Genomic DNA, 23,701 nt, shown 5'->3' with positions numbered 1-23,701 from the left:
ACACAGTGCCGTCCGTAGTGGGCAAGGTCTCTCCCCCAGCTCAGTGCTTACAAAGCTCCTGAGGAAAGTCTACATTTGCAGGCTCAGTGCCCTGAAATTACAGTGAAAGTAAAGGAGATGGATTTGGATTTTCCCTGGCGCTAAATGCACCTTTACATTCTTGCAGGGGCGATTCTAGGATCAGACCTTTAGGGGGGCTCAGCCCCTAATGAGAAAGTGACACGTTGCCTTGCAAAAGTGTTAACCCCCGCTGCTAAATCAGTAATTTCATTAGCCGATAATCTCCGAGCTAGCTACTGAACAACAACGTTAGCTAATGTTTTTTGACACTATTAAAGGACAATTCCGGCGCAAAATGAACCTAGGGGTTAATAACACATGCGTACCGAGTCGACCGTTCTCTGGGATATGTTTTCATGCTAATTGAATGTGACCAGTTTTAGCACTAACCACTAATTAGCTTGTAACGCTAGTAGTCGGGGCACTGGTAAAGTAAAAATAAATCTCTATTTCTATACCACTAACAAGGCTCAAAATAGCACCACACTTCCACGGTAGCATAATTAGGGTGCCTACATGTAAACCAAAGCATTGAGAACTTTGTAAGTGTACAGACAGTTTATTAAAAAGATAGTTTATAAAGACGGAGTGGAATTACATTTCCAGGATAATTGCCTTAGCCATGTGCCGGATGTCCCTCACCTCCACTCTCTGTGTGTTGCCGTTCACAAAATCCCTTCAATCCGGGAAACAACAACAAACTTTGAGCTTGCAAGTTACATGCTGAAAATGGCAACTTTTGAAGAAAATTTGGATTGTGCAATGAGCCAGGCCTGCTTGTTTTTTTAGGGGAATGATTTTAAAGATTTAGATTTACTATGATGGAACTAAACCTGACACTTTATAAGTCACAGTAATAACAACCAATTTGACACAATGTTCTAACAGTCAACAATTTTAGTTGCTTATGTTTCAATTTGGGTTCTAATCTGCGCCATGAAATAACCAACTTCTTCTCTGGGGACTACAAACATTAAACTTCACAACCGCATTCCTGCTCTACCTCTGACAGATTAGATAGAGACTCAGAGGTGAATTAAGGGTCTTTTACACTAGACGCATCCAAGGTGGCGCGCGCCATTGTGATGTCAAAATGACGTAATATCCTGCCGGCGCGCCTGATTTATGGCGCGTGAGCAGAGGTCGCGCACAGCTCTTTTTTTTTCAGCGGCGCGCGACAAAGTGGAAACGGGAGGCCTGAACGGGTTCGCCGACAACCGGATGCCAGGACTCTCACAGTGACTGCTAGTCTCTCTTGTAAACTTACTGGGTTAAGATGAGTTCTTTTATGGTGAATGAAAGGCTTGATCCCACCAAGTAGGTCATCGAATCAAATCGAAGCATTGACGGCAATGCTGCTGCCAGTTCTGCCGTTGTTTATCTTTTTCTTCTTCTTCTAGTCCGTAGAAAGAGCAACGTCTGTAGCCTTTCCTCATTAGTGCCACCTCTGTTCAGGAGAAGACTGCAACTAGTGTCGTGACCACCAGCGCGGGTATAAATAGTTACGCCGATTTCATGACGTCACATATGCGTGCGCCAGCTGGGCTGCGGTTACTGTAAAACACACTTCAGCCAAAGGCGGGAGTCTGGCACAACCTCTCAAATTGGCCAACATTATGTTTCTGTTAACCCTTTCCTTGACTGGGTTACAGGTGCATGGCATCGGCGACAGCGACACAGGATATTAAACCTGTTTCAAGCCCTTTGAACCTGTAATTGTTTGTCCTCAGTCATTAACAGACAAGTTCGCAAACTCTAACTGGCGATTTTAGACCCTAAACAGGGTCTAAAATCGCCAGTTTACTGGTTTACACAATACAGTAACATGAGCTATTTAAATTAGCTGGATACGTGGTTAAACGTCATTTGTTCTTACCAGTGTATCGCCGTGTGTACTTCGTCCACAGCAATCCCCGCAAATCGGTCCCAAAACGTCCTAGTTAGATAGTAAATGCCGTAAACATATTCTTTGTAAATCTTTAAAATCATTCCCCTAAAAAAACAAACAGGACTGCCTCATTGCACAATCCAAATTTTCTTCAAAAGTTGCCATTTTCAGCATGTAACTTGCTAGCTCGAAGTTTGTTGTTTCCCGGATTGAAGGGATTTTGTGAACGGCAACACACAGAGAGTGGAGGTGAGGGTCATCCGGCACATGGCTCAGGCAATTATTCTGGAAATGTAATTCCTTTGATGAAGACTAGTAGCCAGGTAATCCAAGTGAGAACTGTGATGGAAACAGAATGTGATTGACATTCAACACATACACTTTGTTACTGCCACTGGCAGTCAGGAAGTTCATTAAACAGATATATTTAGATGTAATTCAGAGTTCTTCTTCAGGCTATCATAGCAGACATGGATGGCTGTCACTCACGCACACTGGTAACGTATATGACAAAAGACAAATGTGTAACAACATACCCACTCTTGGTCAGAACATTAGATTTTTTTCAGTTTTAAAAATGTATTTGATATTTTTCTATTTCAAAGCAGTTCATTCTTTGTCCAGGTGATACATTCGTCCATACAGACAGGCAGTGACCAGGCCACCAGTCATGTTTGAGTGTTTCATGGTCACTCTGCCATCTGCAGCTGTTTCCAGATGTTCTGGCTGCTCCAGGACCATCTTGCTAGCCAAAACTGATGGGTACACATATCTGGTCCCAAACTTCCCCTCCAACAGGAAGTCCATTTTAGACTCAGCCTCTTCCACTTCCTGTCCACAGGAACTGGCATCCAACCCTGCACAGCGGACTAGTGCACACACCTGCCACAGAGATATGATAAATGTGATAAGAGTCTCATTAAGCAGTTTTAAAATATAAAAAAATATTCTCATTCATACCTGCAGGGCATAGCGCCCATCCATAGTGTGTGTTCCAGCAAATGCCCCCAATGCGTAGAGCTCTTTACTGTCACCCTGTGGTAACCGCCGGTACTGCAGGTGACAGCAAAAGGTGCCATTACACACATTCACTTTGCCCTCTGTCTCGTTTAAGAGGACAAATGTAAATGGGTCGTGATCTATGGATGAGATGAAGGTGGCAGAGGAGGGAGGAACTAATGAAGCAGTTTCAGGAGGGGGAGAATCAGAACAGCTCTCTTGGTGACAGACTCCAGAGTCTGTAGCTGTAGATGATGTGGACTCACTCCTAACTAACCCCTCCTCTGTGGTTACACTCTGCCCCACCCACAGTGGGTCTAAGACTGGCACCCTGGCCACCAGCAGCCTGCCCTCCTCTGGGTCTCCTTTCTGGGCGTGGTGGTAGGTGGCAGAAAAAGGGGTGTAGATACCACTTCCTCTCATGTTATATTGGTCTTTACGAAGGTTGGCCGCTAGTAGGGTGACATTGGCACCTAAGCTGAATGCCTGCTGGAACTGGACTGAATCAAGTAAGGGGAGCAGGTTCATCCAGGCTGTGGGGAAGATCAGCTGACGCACACCCTAAAAGGAGAGGCCAATGTTAGGAAAACAGAAAACCAAACACAGGAATAAGTGTCTGTGTTCTACCTTCTCCACGAGGGCAATTGTGGGCTTGTGGAACAGGATGTCAAAGCAGATCATGAGGCCAAACCTTCCAGCAAAAGGTGTATCAAACGTTATGATCTCAGGTTGCGGCGGCGTGTCAAAGGACTGCTCAAAGTAGAGGTTGTGTTTATGGTAGCGAGCCACCAGCAGACCATCTGACCTGTATGAAAGAAGGTTTTGTAAACAGAACACTAGGAAATGATTTATTGGTCAACTTGCTGGACTTTAGCTAAACAGCTTCTATTTTAAGGTCTACACTGCACCTGAAAACCACGTTGGTGTTGAACTGCCAGCGTCCATCAGAGGGACAGGAGGAGGAGGGGTCAGTCTTCAGGGGGCAGGGCTGCAGGTCAGCCATGTTGGCCACCAGGTAGAGGTTGTTACGACGGGCCATACAGCTCAGCTGCTGGAGAACCTGTAAAACACAACCACACTCAAATGTGATTTATATTCAAAGACTGATGCTTCATTAGTGAAGGCTCTGGGCAGCCTAGTGGTGTCTCTATGTCAGTGTATCCTGTCAGAATGGTAGTTCAATAACAACATCAAGTCGTATGATTGTGTACCTCAGTGTTGTTGTATTTGTCTGGCTCTGTGCAGGGATTCCAGCTCTCCTGCTGGGGGTCAGGAATGGTTTCTAGGTAGCCGGAGATGGAAGAACGGCTGAAGTTAAAACCATGAAGACCATCTTCTGGAAACACCAGGATCTGGGCACCCTGACCAAGAGAAGATGAGGGCAGAGTAGAGATGAGACAAGCTTCATTACTATTTTGCAGTCATGAACTGTGTGGCAATAACTGAGCTTCTTTATGTAAGTATACAGAGAAATACATCCATTCGTGCCTGAGGCCTTCATCGCCAGTAGTCATATTTCCATCTAATTGTCAAGCGAATTTTAAGCAAACTTTTAAAATGTCGCAAAAAAAGAAAAGCGAATTAGAAGCGTTTCCATCAACTGGTTTAGAGTGAATAAACTAGACTACGCTTGATGGTATGAATTGTTGTAGATAGCAAACCGGCTTGTTAAATCAAAGAGTTTAGAAGCTACATTTTTTGGCTAAATGGAGAGAGGTAGCATTGTACAAGTTGGCCACCTGTGCAGAATACAGGGTTGTGTCAGAGACATCTGGTGTCAGCAAGACAACCGTTCACCACTGTGTATACGCGGTGTGCAGGGCCATACGATTCAAGCTGTTGAACCATTTTGTCAATATACCCGACATGGCTGAGGCACAGGCGCACCGCAGCTCCACTACACACCTTGTCCCACAAGTACGGAGCCCCCCTGGTCCCACTTTGTAAAAAAAAATTAATTATAACTATCTCGTGGCCTCAAGATAGTATCTCGTGGCCTCGAGATAGTAATTCGTGGCCTCAAGATAGTATCTCGTGGCCTCAAGATAGTAACTCGTGGCCTCGAGAGACATATCTCGTGGCCTCAAGATAGTAACTCGTGGCCTCGAGATACGTATCTCGTGGCCTCAAGATAGTATCTCGTGGCCTCAAGATAAGTGTATATAAAAGGAGAATGCACAATGGAGCAGCTTTTCTCCCCAAAGCAGAAGTCGATTTTGCCGTTTTCTAATGCGATACTTCAAAATGCGCATGCAAATACGTTGATGGAAACATGACTAATGACTGCTTCTGTTATTGTTGTTATTGAATTCCTGATGACTGAGTTTACTTGGGAACACGGACTCATTTGCAGTATATATATATATATATATATATATATATATATATATATATATATATATATATATATATATATATATAATAAAATGGCCATTCCTTAAACTTGTGATAGCAGGGTAGTTACGAGCATATATTACTGCAAATGAGTCCTTCTGAGGCCTTCCTCGCCAACGACTGCTTCTGTTATTGTTGTACACATGATAAATAAAGAACCTTGAATTCTTGATGACTGAGTTTACTTGGGAACACTGACTCGTTGGCAGTATTATATGCTCATACCTACCCTGCTATCACAAGTTTAAGTAATGGTCATTTTATTGATACGGTATTATCCTGACTGTGCTTTTTAGTAACTTATGTCACTGATCAAACAGAAAACTTCTTAAATATAGTGGTCTCTTGTTATGAAGTGACAACTGCAGTGACATCTGAACATAGACCAATGCTTTCCAGTGGAAAGTTTTTAGTGGAAAAATTGTGATATGTAGGACAAAGTACTTAATACTGAATACCATACCTGCTGAGCAGCCTGGGCAGCCTGCTCCTCGTAGATATCCAGGTTTTTCTGCATGTGCTGCAGGGCTTCAGGGCGGGACAGGGGGACATCAGGCTCAGGGTTAAGGATTAAGTTGTGCTCATACACAGCAGCAACATACCAGGAGTCCATGACAGGCTCTGTCTGAACAACGGCTGAAATTAAAGAAAAACTGACGACAACGATCAAAACATTGTTCCAGTCTTCGATGATAGACAACAATGTTGAAATCAGTTAACGCAACACGTTACTTTTTTGGTTACCATAGCCTCTCATCAGGGGTTCGAAGTCCTACTAGAGGCTGAGGTAAACAGAGCTGACTGGTTTAGTGATAAGAAGCTCCCCTTGTGAAACAGTGTTGTTTACTGTATAAATCTGGAGTCACATTTACAGTTATAGGTTGTACAGCAGCTCCATGTCTTACATTTTCAAATAGCCTACTTATTGGAAGTTACATAACATAACTGTGGTTTTGTGAACCGCTGGACGACTGCCAGTGACATTATACAAAGTGGATATGTCTCATAGTTTTCCACACAGATTGAAATCTCACATGAGTGATGTCACATGTAGGCTATAAATGCCAGCTGAATTTTAGCATAGGGCACAACTGATGACTATGACTAGGCCACAGGACATGAATCAGAACGCCTAGTATTACCACAAATGCAAACAGACAAACAAGTAGCTAGCCAGTCAGGCTAATCCAACCTGCTGCTTTCTTGTTTACGTATATTCCAAGTGTTGCCAGGTAGTCTCTCTTTGCCAGACCTATCTGCACCGTGGTAAAGTTGGTTTTATATTGGACATTGGCTATTCGACACATTCGAAAAATCTATTATGCGGCTTGCCATTTTGACCTATTCATGTCAAAATACTTCTGATGAACACAGCTAACCCCCCTACACATAACACAAAGCTTCTTTTCTCAAAAAATCCATCTGTTAATTTTATAGATATTTTTTAATGTAAAAAAATGCTATAAATCTATTATGCGGCTTGACCTTTTGACCTATTCATGTCAAACCACTTCTGATGAACTCAACTAACTTCCCTACACATAACACAAAGCTTATTTATTTTTAAAAACGATCCTTTGATTTTTAAAATATTTTTTAATATTAAAAAATGCTATAAATCTATTATACGGCTTGACCTTTTGACCTATTCATGTCAAACCACTTTTGGTGAACTCAGCTAACCCCCCTACACATTGCACAAAGCTTCTTTTTTCAAAAAACCCATCCTTTGATTTATAAATATTTTTTAATGTAAAACAATGCTATAAATCTATTATGCTGCCTGACCTTTTGACCTAGTCATGTCAAACCACTTTTGGTGAACTCAGCTAACTCCCCTATACTTTGCACAAAGCTTCTTTTCTCAATTTTTTTTTTTTATTATTTTATTTTATCTTTGTAGACCCAATTTGACTCATGCAGAAGATGGTTCCAAGATCTCTGCACTCCAGCAACCGGAATGGTACATGTTCCAGAAGAATTGTTTCAATGTACACTGTGTGAAAAATAATAAATAACTAGAACTGCAAGCAGTTATGACAGGGTCGTGAGTAGCCCCCGACGACCCGGGGAGCGCGCGAAAGTGGGACCCAAAGCGTAACGGTGAGGAGGCAAACGTCAGTAAATATCGACGTGTGAGCCGCAAGGTCTGTGGTACGTTGCCGTTGCAAATATCCCATTAACATTGATTGAGTAGAAGGGCCGAAAATGGTCTACGTCGGCTACAGCGCCCCTTAATGGCCGATCTTCTTCCCAGAGGGTCATGGCAAACTAGGACCTAAAGTTTCGTGTTGGTAGCATTTATTTTGGTTGAGATATGTCAAAGTTGGTGTTTTCATAGTTACCTACAAAAATTTGTTTGTGCGTAATTTGCGAAATTTTTGTCTAATAAAAATTCTATAAAATTGAAGGATGTTTTTTTTGAGAAAAGAAGCTTTGTGCAATGTGTAGGGGGGTTAGCTGAGTTCACCAAAAGTGGTTTGACATGAATAGGTCAAAAGGTCAAGCCGTATAATAGATTTACAGCATTTTTTAATATTAAAAAATATTTTAAAAATCAAAGTATCTTTTTTAAAAAGAAATAAGCTTTGTGTTATGTGTAGGGAAGTTAGTTGAGTTCATCAGAAGTGGTTTGACATGAATAGGTCAAAAGGTCAACCTGCATAATAGATTTATAGCATTTATTTACATTTAAAAAATATTTAAAAAATTAACAGATGGATTTTTTGAGAAAAGAAGCTTTGTGTTATGTGTAGGGGGGTTAGCTGAGTTCATCAGAAGTATTTTGACATGAATAGGTCAAAATGGCAAGCCGCATAATAGATTTTTCGAATGTGTCGAATATCCAATGTCCAATATAAAACCAACTTTACCACGGTCCTATCTGCGTGCTGTGGAGTAAGGTCTGGCTACACCACACACATTTGCATTTATTTAAACCATTCACAATCGTCTTGGCTAGCGCTAAGGTCAGACGCAGCGAGCGTGGCTCTGCAAAATGGTCTTGTTTCGATATACTCTACTATGACTTTTTCATCACTTTTTTCGACAAACTATTCTATGACTTTTTTATTTTAAAAATTCGACATAATATACTATGACTTTTTTCAGTTTTTTTGACACACTATACTATGACTTTTTCAACATATTATACTATGACTTTTTTGACACACTATACTATAACTTTTTAATGACTTTTTTTCGACATACTATATTATGACTTTTTCGTCATACTATACTATGACTTTTTTCTTTTTTTATCGTTTTTTTCGACATACTATACTATGACTTTTTTATCACTTTTTTTTGACACGCTATACTATGACTTTTTTTCTTCGCATTGCTCCAAATAGACACTTCAGGCTCTGACACTTGATACGATCCCCAGTCAGGGCTGGTCCTTTTTGTTTATATTTTGCATGTTCTTCCAGACTTTCTGTGACATACTATACTATGACCTTGTTATCACTTTTTCGACATACTCTACTATAACTTTTTTTGACATACTATACTATGACTTTTATCACTTTTTTCGACATACTGTACTATGACTTTTTTTATCACTTTTTTCAACATACTATACTATGACTTTTTTATCACTTTATTCAACATACTATAATAGGACTTTTTTCAACATACTATACTAGGACTTTTTTATCACTTTTTTTCGACATACTATTCTATGACTTTTTTATTAAAAGAATTCGACATACTATACTATGACTTTTTTTCACTTTTTTGACATATTATACTATGACTTTTTAATCACTTTTTTTCAACATACTATACTATGTCTTTTTTATTACTTTTTTTCAACATACTATACTATGACTTTTTTGTCACTTTATTCAACATACTATACCATGACTTTTTCAACATACTACACTATGACTTTTTTATCACTTTTTTTGACACACTATAGTATAACTTTTTAATCACTTTTTTTCAACATGCTATATTATGACTTTTTCATCATACTATACTATGACTTTTTTATCACTTTTTTTCGACATACTATTCTATGACTTTTTTGTCATACTATACTATGACTTTTTTTTTTTTTTTTCGCTTTTTTCGACATACGACGACTATGACTTTTTATGACTTTTTTCGACACACTATACTATGACTTTTTCATCACTTTTTTCAACATACTATACTATGACTTTTTATGACATTTTTCGACATACTATACTATGCTTTTTTATCACTTTTTCGACATACCATACTATGACTTTTATCACTTTTTTCAACATACTATACTAGGACTTTTTTTATCACTTTTTTTCGACATACTATTCTATTACTTTTTTATTAAAAAAATTCGACATACTATACTATGACTTTTTATCCCTTTTTTGACATACTATACTATGTCTTTTTTATCACTTTTTTCGACATACTACACTATGACTTTTTTGTCACTTTTTTCGACATACTATACTATGACTTTTTTCAACACACTATACTATGACTTTTTATCACTTTATTCGACATACTATACTATGACTTTTTTCAACACACTATACTATGACTTTTTATCACTTTATTCGACATACTATACTATGACTTTTTTATCACTTTTTTCAACACACTATACTATGACTTTTTATCACTTTTTCGACATACTATACTATGACTTTTTTCAACACACTATACTATGACTTTTTATCACTTTTTTCAACACACTATACTATGACTTTTTATCACTTTTTCGACATACTATACTATGACTTTTTTATGACTTTTTTCAACAACTATACCATGACTTTTTTATCACTTTTTTCGACATACTATACCATAACTTTTTTCGACATACTACACTATGACTTTTTTTTTTCTTTTTTCAACATACTATACTATGACTTTGTTATCACTTTTTCAACATACTATACTATGACTTTGTTATCACTTTTTCGACATACTATACTATGACTTTTTTCTGACTTTTTTCAACATACTACACTATGACTTTTTTATCACTTTTTTCGACACACTATACTATGACTTTTTTATCACTTTTTTCGACACACTATACTATGACTTTTTTTTTAACGCTTTTTGACATACTCTACTATGACTTTTTCGACATACTATACTATGACTTTTTTATCACTTTTTTCGACATAGTACATAGTTTTTTTCAACATACTATAATATTGACTTTTTTTTTTTCTAAATACTGTACTATGACTTTTTTCAACATATTATACTATGACTTTTTTAGCACTTTCTTCAACATACTATGCTATGACTTTTTTTCGACATACTATGATATGACTGTTATTCAATGAGTTTTACTTTGTTGCATGGTGTTTCAGTGGTATGCACTTCTGCAAATAAGCACTGCAGGGTCTAACCCTTGGTTTGATCCCCAGTCTCGGCATGTCCTTTTTGTTTATATTTTGCATGTTCTTCCAGACTTTCTGTGACATATTATACTATTTTTTATTTTTATTTTTTGTATCACTTTTTCTGACATACTATACTATTACTTTTTTATCACATTTTCCAACATACTATACTATGACTTTTTTATCACTTTTTTCAACATACTACACTATGACTTTTTTAAAACTTTTTTCAACATACTATACTATGACTTTTTTTCACTTTTTCGACATACTATTCTATGACTTTTTTATGACTTTTTTTGACAAACTATACCATGACTTTTTTATCACTTTTTTCGACATACTATACCATAACTTTTTTCGACATACTATACTATGACTTTTTTTTCACTTTTTCGACATACTATACTATGACTTTTTTATGACTTTTTTCAACATACTATACCATTGACTTTTTTTCACTTTTTTCAACATACTATACTATGACTTTTTTATGACTTTTTTCGACATACTATACTATGACCTTGTTACCACTTTTTCGACATACCACTCTACTATGACTTTTTTATGACTTTTTTCGACATACTATACTATGACCTTGTTACCACTTTTTTGACATACCACTCTACTATGACTTTTTTATCACTTTTCTTCGACATACTATCCATGACTTTTTCGACATACTATATTGACTTTTTATCACTTTTTTCAACATACTATACTATGACTTTTTTTATCACTTTTTTTAACATACTATACTATGACTTTTTTATCACTTTTTTTGACATACTATACTATGACTTTTTTATCACTTTTTTCGACATACTATATTGACATTTTTATCACTTTTTTCGACATACTGTACCATGACTTTTTTATCGTTTTTTTCAACATACTATACTATGACTTTTTTCGACAAACTATACCATGACTTTTTTATCACTTTTTTCTACATACTATACCATAACTTTTTTGACACACTATACTATGACTTTTTTATCATTTTTTTCGACACACTATACTATGACTTTTTTTTAACGCTTTTTGACACACTGTACTATGACTTTTTTCAACATATTGTACTATGACTTTTTTATCACTTTTTTCAATATACTATACTATGACTTTTTTATCTCTTTCTTCAACATACTATACTATGACTTTTTTTCACTTTTTTGACATACTATACTATGACTTTTTTATGACTTTTTTTGACAAACTATACCATGACTTTTTTATCACTTTTTTCGACATACTATACCATAACTTTTTTCGACATACTATACTATGACTTTTTTTTCACTTTTACGACATGCTATACTATGACGTTTTTATGACTTTTTTCAACATACTATACTATGACTTTTTTATGACTTTTTTCAACATACTATACCATTGACTTTTTTCACTTTTTTCAACATACTATACTATGACTTTTTTATGACTTTTTTGACATACTATACTATGACTTTTTTATGACTTTTTTTGACAAACTATACCATGACTTTTTTATCACTTTTTTCGACATACTATACCATAACTTTTTTCGACATACTATACTATGACTTTTTTTTCACTTTTACGACATGCTATACTATGACGTTTTTATGACTTTTTTCAACATACTATACTATGACTTTTTTATGACTTTTTCGACATACTATACTATGACTTTTTTCAACAACTATACCATGACTTTTTTCGACATACTATACTATGACCTTGTTACCACTTTTTCGACATACCACTCTACTATGACTTTTTTATCACTTTTTTTCAACATACTATCCATGACTTTTTCGACATACTATATTGACATTTTTATCACTTTTTTCGACATACTATATTATGACTTTTTTATTACTTTTTTCAACACACTATACTATGACTTTTCAACACTTTTTTCAACATACTATACTAAGACTTTTTTTATCACTTTATTCGACATACTGTACCATGACTTTTTTATCGTTTTTTTTCAACATACTATACTATGACTTTTTTGACTTTTTTCGACAAACTATACCATGACTTTTTTATCACTTTTTTCTACATACTATACCATAACTTTTTTGACATACTATACTATGACTTTTTTATCACTTTTTTCGACACACTATACTATGACTTTTTTTTTAATGCTTTTTGACACACTGTACTATGACTTTTTTCAACATACTGTACTATGACTTTTTTATCACTTTCTTCAACATACTATGCTATGACTTTTTTCGACATACTATGATATGACTGTTATTCAATGAGTTTCACTTGGTTGCATGGTGTTTCAGTGGTATGCACTTCTGCAAATAAGCACTGCAGGGTCTAACCCTTGGTTTGATCCCCAGTCTCGGCATGTCCTTTTTGTTTATATTTTGCATGTTCTTCCAGACTTTCTGTGACATATTATACTAATTTTTATATATATTTTTTTTATCACTTCATTTGACATACTCTATTACTTCTTTCGACATACTATACTACAACTTTTCATTACTTTTTTCGACATCCTATACTATCAATTTTTTGTACTATATTATGACTTTTTCACTTTTTTCGACATACTATACCCTGACTTTTTTCGACATACTCTACTATGACTTTTTTCAACATACTATTGTAAAGGAAATTTTGGTAACAAGGATTTGTTCAATAAAGATCTTGAGTCAAATGTCTTTGTTGTATTTGTATTCTTATGCACAAGAAGAGACAGTTCACAGAATGTCAGAGTCTGTAAAAAATCTGTCTGTGAGGCAGTCCCACAGGTACTTTATTCAAAAGACACACACATTGAAAATGAACAGTTTCATTACATCACTACCTTGACCATATAAGGAGTTTCTTAATAAGCTAGCAGTTACACATTATCAGTTTGTTTCTCAGACCTCCTAAGGCCTCGAGAAATCCTCCCTTCAGGTGTCAGTTGAAACCTCTTATCTTGTCAAGGACATTTAGCCAATTTAAAATGATAACTATATAGTTCAATAGTTCTAGTCACACAGGTGAAAATACAAAAAACAAGTGATAACAGAATAATAATAATAATAATGATAATGAATGTTTCCCTTACACTATACTATGATTTTTTTCCACATACTATACTTTGACTTTTTTATCACTTTTTTCAACATACTATGTTGGTGGCAAAAAACACCATCGTGCCTCACTTTTTATCACTTTTTTCGACATACTATTCTATGACTTTTTTTATCACTTTTTTCAACATACAATACTATGACTTTTTTTATCGCTTTTTTTACATACTATACTATGACTTTTTTATGACTTTTTTCAACAAACTACTATGACTTTTTTATCATTTTTTCCGACAAACTATACTATGACTTTGTTATCACTTTTTCGACATACTATAATATGACTTTTTTCTGACTTTTTCCAACATACTATAACTATGACTTTTTTCGACATACTATACTATGACTTTGTTATCACTTTTTCGACATACTATACTATGACTTTTTTCTGACTTTTTTCAACATACTACACTATGACTTTTTTATCACTTTCTTCGACATACTATACTATGACTTTTTCGACATACTATACTATGACTTTTTATCACTTTTTTCGACTTACTATACTATGACATTTTTATCACTTTTTAGGACTTTTTTCGACATACTATACTATGACTTCTTTTAATCACTTTTTCGACATACTGCGTATGACTTTTTTTTAATCAAAGTTTTAGACATACTCTACTATGACTTTTTTTGACATACTATAATACAACTTTTCATTACTTTTTAGACATCCTATGCTATCAATTTTTTGTACTATACTATGACTTTTTCACTTTTTTCGACATACTATACCATGACTTTTTCGACATACTATATTAACATTTTTATCACTTTTTTCGACATACTATACTATGACTTTTTTATCACTTTTTTCAACATACAATACCATGACTTTTTTATCACTTTTTTTGACATACTATATTGACATTTTTATCACTTTTTTCGACATACTATATTATAACTTTTTTTTATCACTTTTTTGACATACTATACTATGACTTTTTTATCACTTTTTTTGACATACTATACTATGACCTTTTTCGACATACCATACTATGACTTTTTTATCACTTTTTTCTACAAACTATACTATGCCTTTTTTATGACTTTTTTCTACAAACTATACTATGACTTTTTTATGACTTTTTTTCCCACAAACTATACTATGACTTTTTTATCACTTTTTTCAACATACTATTTCAATTCAATTCAATTTATTCATAGTATCAAATCATAACAAGAGTTATCTCAAGGCACTTTACAGATAGACTAGGTCTAGACCACACTCTATAATTTATAAAGCCCCAACAATTCAAGTAGTTCCCCCAAGAGCAAGCATTCAGTGCGACAGTGGCGAGGAAAAACTCCCTTTTAGGAAGAAACCTCAGTAATGAGAAAAACTTCTTTTAGGAAGAAACCTCGGGCAGACCCAGGCTTTTGGTAGGTGGTGTCTGACGGTGCCGGTTGGGGATGTGCTGAACAGTGGAAATAATAGTCACAATAAAGATAATGGAACAGTGACTAAGAAATAGTAGTCATAGTAGTTCATGTCATAGCAGGGCACTACAGGGCATTGCACTATGTAGGCACAGCAGGGCATGGCTGGATGTAGCAGGTACAGCAGGACGCAGCAGGGCACCGTGGAGCGTAGCAGGGTGAACTGAAGCAGGACCATGGCGACAGCTGAAACCAAGTTCTAGGTGCCATCCAGATCCAACGAAAAACGCTGGGAAAAGAAACATAAGGACTCCGGGGAGTAAACTCCCCAGAGCTAAGTTATTAACAAGCATTTCTGGATCTCCTCACTCCCTAACTATATGCTTTATCAAAGAGGAGTGTTTTCAGTTTAATCTTAAATGTGGTGACAGTGTCTGCCCCCCGAACCCAGAATGGGAGCTGGTTCCACAGGAGAGGAGCCTGATAGCTGAAGGCTCTGGCTCCCATCCTACTATACTATAACTTTTTTATCACTTTTTTCGACAAACTATATTATGACTTTTTTCGAGATACTATACTATGACTTTTTCCTACAAACTATACTATGATATTGTTTATCACTTTTTCTGACATACTCTATGACTTTTTCGACATACTATAATACGACTTTTCATTACTTTTTTCGACATCCTATGCTATCAATTTTTTGTACTATACTATGACTTTTTCACTTTTTTGGACGTACTATGACATGACTAATCAATGTGTTTAACGTGGTTGCACAGTGGCTCAGTAGTTTGCACTCCTGCAAATAAACACTGCAGGATCTGACCTTTGGTTTGATCCCCTGTCTGGGCATGTCCCTTTTGTGCAAAATATAATATTTTGCATGTTCTTCCAGACTTTCTGTGACATACTATACTGTGACTTTTTTGTAACTTTTTTCGACATACACTATGACTTTTTTATCACTTTTTTCGACACACTATAACTATGACTTTTTTCAACATACTACACTATGACTTTTTTATCACTTTCTTCGACATACTATACTATGACTTTTTCAACATACTATACTATGACTTTTTATCACTTTTTTCGACTTACTATTGTAAAGGAAATTTTGGTAACAAGGATTTGTTCAATAAAGATCTTGAGTCAAATTCTTTGTTGTATTTTTATTCTTGTGCACAAGAAGAGACAGTTCACAGAGTGTCAGAGTCTGTAAAAAATCTGTCTGTGAGGCAGTCCCACAGATACTTTATTACTATACTATGACTTTTTTCAACATACTACATTATGACTTTTTTATCACTTTTTTCGACATACTTTACTATGACTTTTCTGACTTTTTCAACATACTATACTATGACTTTTTTATCACTTTCTTCGACATACTATACTATGACTTTTTTCAACATACTACACTATGACTTTTTTATCACTTTCTTCGACATACTATACTATGACATTTTTATCACTTTTTAGGACTTTTTTCGACATACTATACTATGACTTCTTTTAATCACTTTTTCGACATACTGTATATGACTTCTATGACTTTTTTCGACATACTATAATACGACTTTTCATTACTTTTTAGACATCCTATGCTATCAATTTTTTGTACTATACTATGACTTTTTCACCTTTTTCGACATACTATACCATGACTTTTTCGACATACTATACTATGACTTTTTTATCACCTTTTTCAACATACTATACTATGACTTTTTTATCACTTTTTTTGACATACTATACTATGACTTTTTTATCACTTTTTTCAACATACTATACTATGACTTTTTTATCACTTTTTTTGACATACTATACTATGACTTTTTTATCACTTTTTTCGACATACTATATTGACATTTGTATCACTTTTTTCGACATACTATATTATGACTTTTTTATCACTTTTTTTGACATACAATACTATGACTTTTTTATCACTTTTTTTGACATACTATACTATGCCTTTTTTATGACTTTTTTCTACAAACTATACTATGACTTTTTTATGACTTTTTTTCAACAAACTATACTATGACTTTTTTTATCACTTTTTTCAACATACTATACTATGACTTTTTTATCATTTTTTTCGACAAACTATACTATGATATTTTTTATCACTTTTTCTGACATACTCTATGACTTTTTCGACATACTATAATACGACTTTTCATTACTTTTTTTGACATCCTATGCTATCAATTTTTTGTACTATATTATGACTTTTTCACTTTTTTGGACGTACTATGACATGACTAATCAATGTGTTTAACTTGGTTGCACAGTGGCCAGTGGTTTGCACTCCTGCAAATAAACACTGCAGGATCTGACCTTTGATTTGATCCCCAGTCTGGGCATGTCCCTTTTGTGCAAAATATAATATTTTGCATGTTCTTCCAGACTTTCTGTGACATACTATACTATGACTTTTTTATCATGTTTTTTGACACACTATACTATGACTTTTCAACACTTTTTTCAACATACTATACTATGACTTTTTTATCACTTTTTTCGACTAACTATACTATGATATTTTTTATCACTTTTTCGACATACTATTGTAAAGGAAATTTTGGTAACAAGGATTTGTTCAATAAAGATCTTGAGTCAAATGTCTTTGTTGTATTTTTATTCTTGTGCACAAGAAGAAACAGTTCACAGAGTGTCAGAGTCTGTAAAAAATCTGTCTGTGAGGCAGTCCCACAGATACTTTATACAAAAGACAAGTTTCATTACATCACTACCTTGGCAGTTACACATTATCAGTTTGTTTCTCAGACCTCCTAAGGCCTCGAGAAATCCTCCCTTCAGGTGTCAGTTGAAACCTCTTATCTTGTCAAGGACATTTAGCCAATTTAAAATGATAACTATATAGTTCAATAGTTCTAGTCACACAGGTGAAAATACAAAAAACAAGTGATAACAGAATAATAATAATGATAATGAATATTTCCCTTACACTATACTATTACTTTTTTCCACATACTATACTTTGACTTTTTTATCACTTTTTTCAACATACTATGTTGGAGGCAAAAAACACCATCGAGCCTTTTTTAGGTCTTTCGTGTTTTTTGCCCCTGACGTCTCAGCGCGGCAATGGTTATGTTTAGGGTTAGCTGCCTGGAAGGCGCAGTTTGAGGCAAAAAATACCATTGAGCACTTTTTTATCACTTTTTTCGACATACTATACTATGACGTTTTTATCGCTTTTTCAACATACAATACTATGACTTTTTTTTATTGCTTTTTTGACATACTACACTATGACTTTTTTCGACAAACTACTATGACTTTTTTATCACTTTTTTCAACATACTATGCTATGACTTTTTTATCACTTTTTACGACAAACTACTATGACTTTTTTATCACTTTTTTATCACTTTTGTTGACATACTATACTTTGCCTTTTTTCGACATACTATACTATGACTTTTTTATCACTTTTTTCGACATACTATACTATGATTTCTTTGTCACTTTTGTCAACTTACTATACGATGACTTTTTTAAGACTTCAGTGTAGCGACAGCTTTTCAATTTTTTTTTTTAAATAATCCACTTTAGTTTGATACATAATTGGTATTATTCAACAAAAATTCATACTAATTAAAACCATTCCCACTTTTCCAACTATTCTCACTTCTTCACCTCCAGTTTAGCTTTAGAAATTTAGCTTTTCAACATTCACAAGCATTTTATGCAGGAAATGCATTTTGTAGTGATCTCCTGATACACCTATATACTCCAAAGCAGTTCATTCATTGTCCAGGTGATACATTCGTCCGTACAGACAGGCAGTGACCAGGCCACCAGTCATGTTTGAGTGTTTCATGGTCACTCTGCCATCTGCAGCTGTTTCCAGATGCTCTGGTTGCTCCAGGACCATCTTGCTAGCCAAAACTGATGGGTACACATATCTGGTCCCAAACTTCCCCTCCAACACAAAGTCCATTTTAGACTCAGCCTCTTCCACTTCCTGTCCACAGGAACTGACGTCCAACCCTGCACAGCGGACTAGCGCACACACCTGCAACAGAGATGTGATAACTGTGACAACCGTCTCCTTTTTAAAATATCCAAAATTATTCTCATTCATACCTGGAGGCCGTAGCGTCCGTTCACAGTGTGTGTTCCAGCAAATGCTCCCAATGCGTAGAGCTCTTTACTGCTGCCCTGTGGTAACCGCCAGTACTGCAGGTGACAGCAAAAGGTGCCATTACACACATTCACTTTGCCCTCTGTTTCATTCAAGAGGACAAATGTAAAGGGATCGTACATCATAGATGAGATGAAGGTGGCAGAGGAGGGAGGAACTGATGAAGCAGTTTCAGGAGGGGGAGAATCAGAACAGCTCTCTTGGTGACAGAATCCAGTGTCTGTAGCTGTAGATGATGTGGACTCACTCCTAACTAACCCCTCCTCTGTGGTTACACTCTGCCCCACCCACAGTGGGTCTAAGACCGGCACCCTGGCCACCAGCAGCCTGCCCTCCTCTGGGTCTCCTTTCTGGGCGTGGTGGTAGGTGGCAGAAAAAGGGGTGTAGATACCACTTCCTCTCATGTTATATTGGTCGTTACGAATGTTGGCCGCTAGCAGGGTGACATTGGCACCTAAGCTGAATGCCTGCTGGAACTGGATCGTGTCCAGAAGGGGGAGCTGGTTCATCCAAGCTGTAGGGTAGATCAGCTGACGCACACCCTAAAAGGGGTCCAAGAAGAGGAGGATGTTAAGAAAAAAGAAGACCACACACAGGAATGTAGAGTTGGGTACAGAATATGAGTGGTTGTTTTCTACCTTCTCCACCAGGGCAACTGTGGGCTTGTGGAACAGGATGTCAAAGCAGATCATAAGGCCAAACCTTCCAGCAAAAGGTGTATCAAACGTTATGATCTCAGGTTGCAGCGGCGTATCGAAGGCCTCCTCAAAGTAGAGGTTGTGTTTATGGTAGCGAGCCACCAGCAGACCATCTGACCTGTATGAAAGAAGGTTTTGTGAACAGATCACACACAACTAGATCACATAATGTATTGATGCACATGCTAGACTTTAGCTAAAAAAAAATTCTATTTTAAGGTCTACACTGCACCTGAAAACCACGTTGGTGTTGAACTGCCAGCGTCCATCAGAGGGACAGGAGGAGGAGGGGTCAGTCTTCAGGGGGCAGGGCTGCAGGTCAGCCATGTTGGCCACCAGGTAGAGGTTGTTACGACGGGCCATACAGCTCAGCTGATGGAGAACCTGTAAAACACAACCACACTCAAATGTGATTTATATTCAAAGACTGATGCTTCATTAGTGAAGGCTCTGGGCAGCCTAGTGGTGTCTCTATGTCAGTGTATCCTGTCAGAATGGTCGTTCAATAACAACATCAAGTCAAAAAGTATGATTGTGTACCTCAGTGTTGTTGTATTTGTCTGGCTCTGTGCAGGGGTTCCAGCTCTCCTGCTGCGGGTCAGGAATGGTTTCTAGGTAGCCGGAGATGGAAGAACGGCTGAAGTTAAAACCATGAAGACCATCTTCTGGAAACACCAAGATCTGGGCACCCTGACCAAGAGAAGATGAGGGCAGAGTAGAGATGAGACAAGCTTTGGTACTATTCTGCAGTCATGAACTGTGTGGCATTAAATGTGCTTCTTTTTGTGAGTATACAGAGAAATACATCCATTTCTGGTGACTGAGTTTACTTGGGAACACTGATTCATTTGCAGTAATAGATGCATTCATAACTACCCTGCCATCACAAGTTTAATGAATGGTCTTTTCATTTACTAATATCCTGACTGTGCTTTTTAGTAACTTATCAACAGAAATGGATTCTGAAATGTAGTGGTCTCTGAGTATGAGCCAAGCTTAGAAAACTGTTAATATCAGCAATTCATAGCATGAGCATTTTTCCATTATAAAGACATTTAAAAAGACTATGGTCACCGGTGAATGTGGCGTGAATGTGATGACTGTTTAAAGACGTTGATTGAACGTTCACATCTAGACCATATTTCAACGGGATTTGCAATAGTGACATTTTTCATTTTTTACTACACACACAAACATTACCATATCGCCATTTTGAAGCCTAACTAGGAAACCACATCCAAATGTTTCAGTTGAAAGCCAGTAATAATGTACTAATGTGCTCCCTTGGTTACATTACATTAGTTCATTATCTGGGTACGAATTATATATCATGGCAAAAGCCAAATTTTTAAAACACAATTTAACTCATCTCTGGACCAGTGCTGAACCCTCCACTGTGGGATGGGGTGTTTCTCTCTTTGTGAACATGTCAGCAATTCGCTTTAATTGTCCTTTGACTTTGCTAGCTGGCTAACTAAGTTAGTTGTTAACTTTGTCATTCGAAAAGGAGTTGTTAACTTTGTTATCCTCCATAATAGTATGCTAGTTGTTAACTCCGTTATCCTCTGTAGTCCGCTAGTTGTTAACCCTGTTGTCTGTTTGCTTCCTCCACTAGAGAAGCAGGTGCCAAGGTCAGGCTGCGTGGCCCATGTGTGTGTGTGTGTGTGTGTGTGTGTGTGTGTGTGTGTGTGTGTTGTGATTTGTGTTCCATGTCAATGTGTGTACTTGCTCATCTGGGACAAGTCAGTTTGGTAGGATTTGGGTATAAATAAATTATTCCATTTAACATATGGCATATGTGTTTTTTTTATTGATAATTATTATTCATGTCATTTGCATGCAAAATAGGTCTAGTCTACCAAAAATCAACATGCTGCAACACATCCGTCCACAAGTAGCCCGTTTTGGGACCCTTAATTACAGTAATATTATTGTTTATGAATTTAACACTTCAGCAGAGGTATTAACTTCCAAACAGGCTGAGTTAGTAGCATAAGGTTAAAGTAAGTAACTTTAAAGCATGGATTTAATTAGCGTGGGTATTTTGCGGGGAAACCAGAAAGCCAAGTGTGAAGTAGATCGGATGAACAGTTCTCGAGATATTTGAAAATTCAAGTGGACGCACGCACGCACGAAAACTGAACCCAAACAAATCTTAAATGAAGTGGTCTTTGGCTATGATCCAAGCTCAGGTAACTTAAAATAATGATTATCTGCAATTATAGCAAGTGACAACGGCAGTGATATCTGAGACTTAAATTGGGCTAAAGGGTCCAAGGACTGCAATGTACAGTTTGAGTTAATAACAACTGCAATGTTTGGCAAGTGATTGGCTGCAGTCTGCCGTCCCTCCAAGACCCTGAGGCGGGCAGGAAAGATTCTAGCTGACCCCTTCCACCCCAGACACAAACATTTTTAATGAGTCCATCAGGACCAGAGTTTCTTCCAAACTGCAGCTGCATGGCCTCATCAACAAGGCCCGGAACCACTGACTCTTATCCTGATCCACTCCTGACGATTTGCATTACATTAATGCACATCCTTGCGATATCCCTTCTTGCACATATTGTTGTACTTATAGGCTAATTACACTGTGAACATATCCCATGGACAATAATTTGCACATGCCTGCATAACTGTAGGCTACAATTGTTTTATATTTACACAATACTGTTGCAGTGTTTATTGTAATGCACGTCATCATCACCTAATCAAATTGTATAGGCCTAGCCTACTTGGAAATAAACCGTTTCTGATTCTAAACAAAAATGTAATATTTGTTCACTGTTTCAGCAAACAATATAGTCAATGAGAAATGTGACAACGTTGACTTTCTTTGAGTTACTCTCTTTTGAAGCAAATTGAAGTCTTTGAAAGCTTTTCTTCCTTTCAAGGATCTCAAAGATACTGGATATACTGTTATTTATGAAGTGACCAAAAAGCAGCATTGTTTCTTTGACTGAAAAACAAAAAAATTAACTCTCTCCTGACCTGACCTGACCTGACCATACCTGCTGAGCAGCCCGGGCAGCCTGCTCCTCGTAGATATCCAGGTTTTTCTGCATGTGCTGCAGGGCATCGAGGCGGGACAGGGGGACATCAGGCTCCGGGTTCAGGATTAAGTTGTGCTCATACACAGCAGCAACATACCAGGAGTCCACATCAGATTCTGTTTGATTAACGGCCGACGTTAAAGCCAAACTGCAAAAAACAACAACGAACAAACACATTGTTTCTTTCCCGTGAGAAATGTTACCCAGACTGTCTAATTACGCCACTCAGCCCCGACAAAACGTAGCGACACGACTTTTTAAACTGAAACGGAGGTGCGTTGAACACCCTGATCGACGATCGTAGATTGTGCAGCAGGTCGATGTCCTACATTTTCACATAGCCTAGCTACATATCCTGCCTTAAACGGATCACAGAAAACAGATTATTTACAGCACATAGGCCGTATAGACATAGCGACAACCGGTGTGTTAAGGTTGATGTGGTGACTAAATTATTATTATTATTTTAAAAGTGGTGACTAAATTAACTGGTGACATATTCAAGATGTGACGTTGGCGTGTCCTCATAACCAAGAAATAAGTTCCGATTACTTTGTTTATGTAGCCTAACGTTACGTTTAATGTAGT

At 36.6% G+C, this 23,701-nt stretch overlaps 2 protein-coding genes across 3 annotated transcripts; both read right to left on the bottom strand.

Moving 5' to 3' along the window:
• Positions 1-2,088: 2,088 nt before the first annotated feature.
• LOC116066869 (biotinidase-like) lies at positions 2,089-23,561 on the bottom strand. 2 transcript variants are annotated; one of them, XM_035992779.1, is made up of 7 exons: positions 23,072-23,561; positions 20,601-20,750; positions 20,293-20,444; positions 20,001-20,178; positions 19,305-19,904; positions 18,933-19,233; positions 2,089-2,545 (listed from the first exon to the last, which is right to left on the bottom strand). In XM_035992779.1, exons 1-6 carry the CDS (start codon positions 23,288-23,290, stop codon positions 18,961-18,963), a joined length of 1,572 nt encoding a protein of 523 aa, XP_035848672.1. In that variant the 5' UTR covers positions 23,291-23,561; the 3' UTR covers positions 2,089-2,545; positions 18,933-18,960. The 2 variants fall into 2 exon arrangements, with proteins under 2 accessions (XP_035848672.1, XP_031178902.1); XM_031323042.2 differs by lacking the exon at positions 2,089-2,545 and having other exon boundaries at positions 18,929-19,233.
• btd (biotinidase) lies at positions 2,539-6,020 on the bottom strand. The gene is made up of 6 exons (XM_035992780.1): positions 5,805-6,020; positions 4,159-4,308; positions 3,856-4,007; positions 3,575-3,752; positions 2,909-3,508; positions 2,539-2,830 (listed from the first exon to the last, which is right to left on the bottom strand). Exons 1-6 carry the CDS (start codon positions 5,952-5,954, stop codon positions 2,558-2,560), a joined length of 1,503 nt encoding a protein of 500 aa, XP_035848673.1. The 5' UTR covers positions 5,955-6,020; the 3' UTR covers positions 2,539-2,557.
• Positions 23,562-23,701: the final 140 nt, after the last annotated feature.

This window comes from Sander lucioperca, chromosome 16 (assembly GCF_008315115.2).
Source record: "Sander lucioperca isolate FBNREF2018 chromosome 16, SLUC_FBN_1.2, whole genome shotgun sequence".
In the NCBI taxonomy this organism is placed as follows: domain Eukaryota; kingdom Metazoa; phylum Chordata; class Actinopteri; order Perciformes; family Percidae; genus Sander; species Sander lucioperca.
Note: the sequence above shows the minus strand (reverse complement) of the source record. Positions and strands in the feature narration are given on the sequence as shown.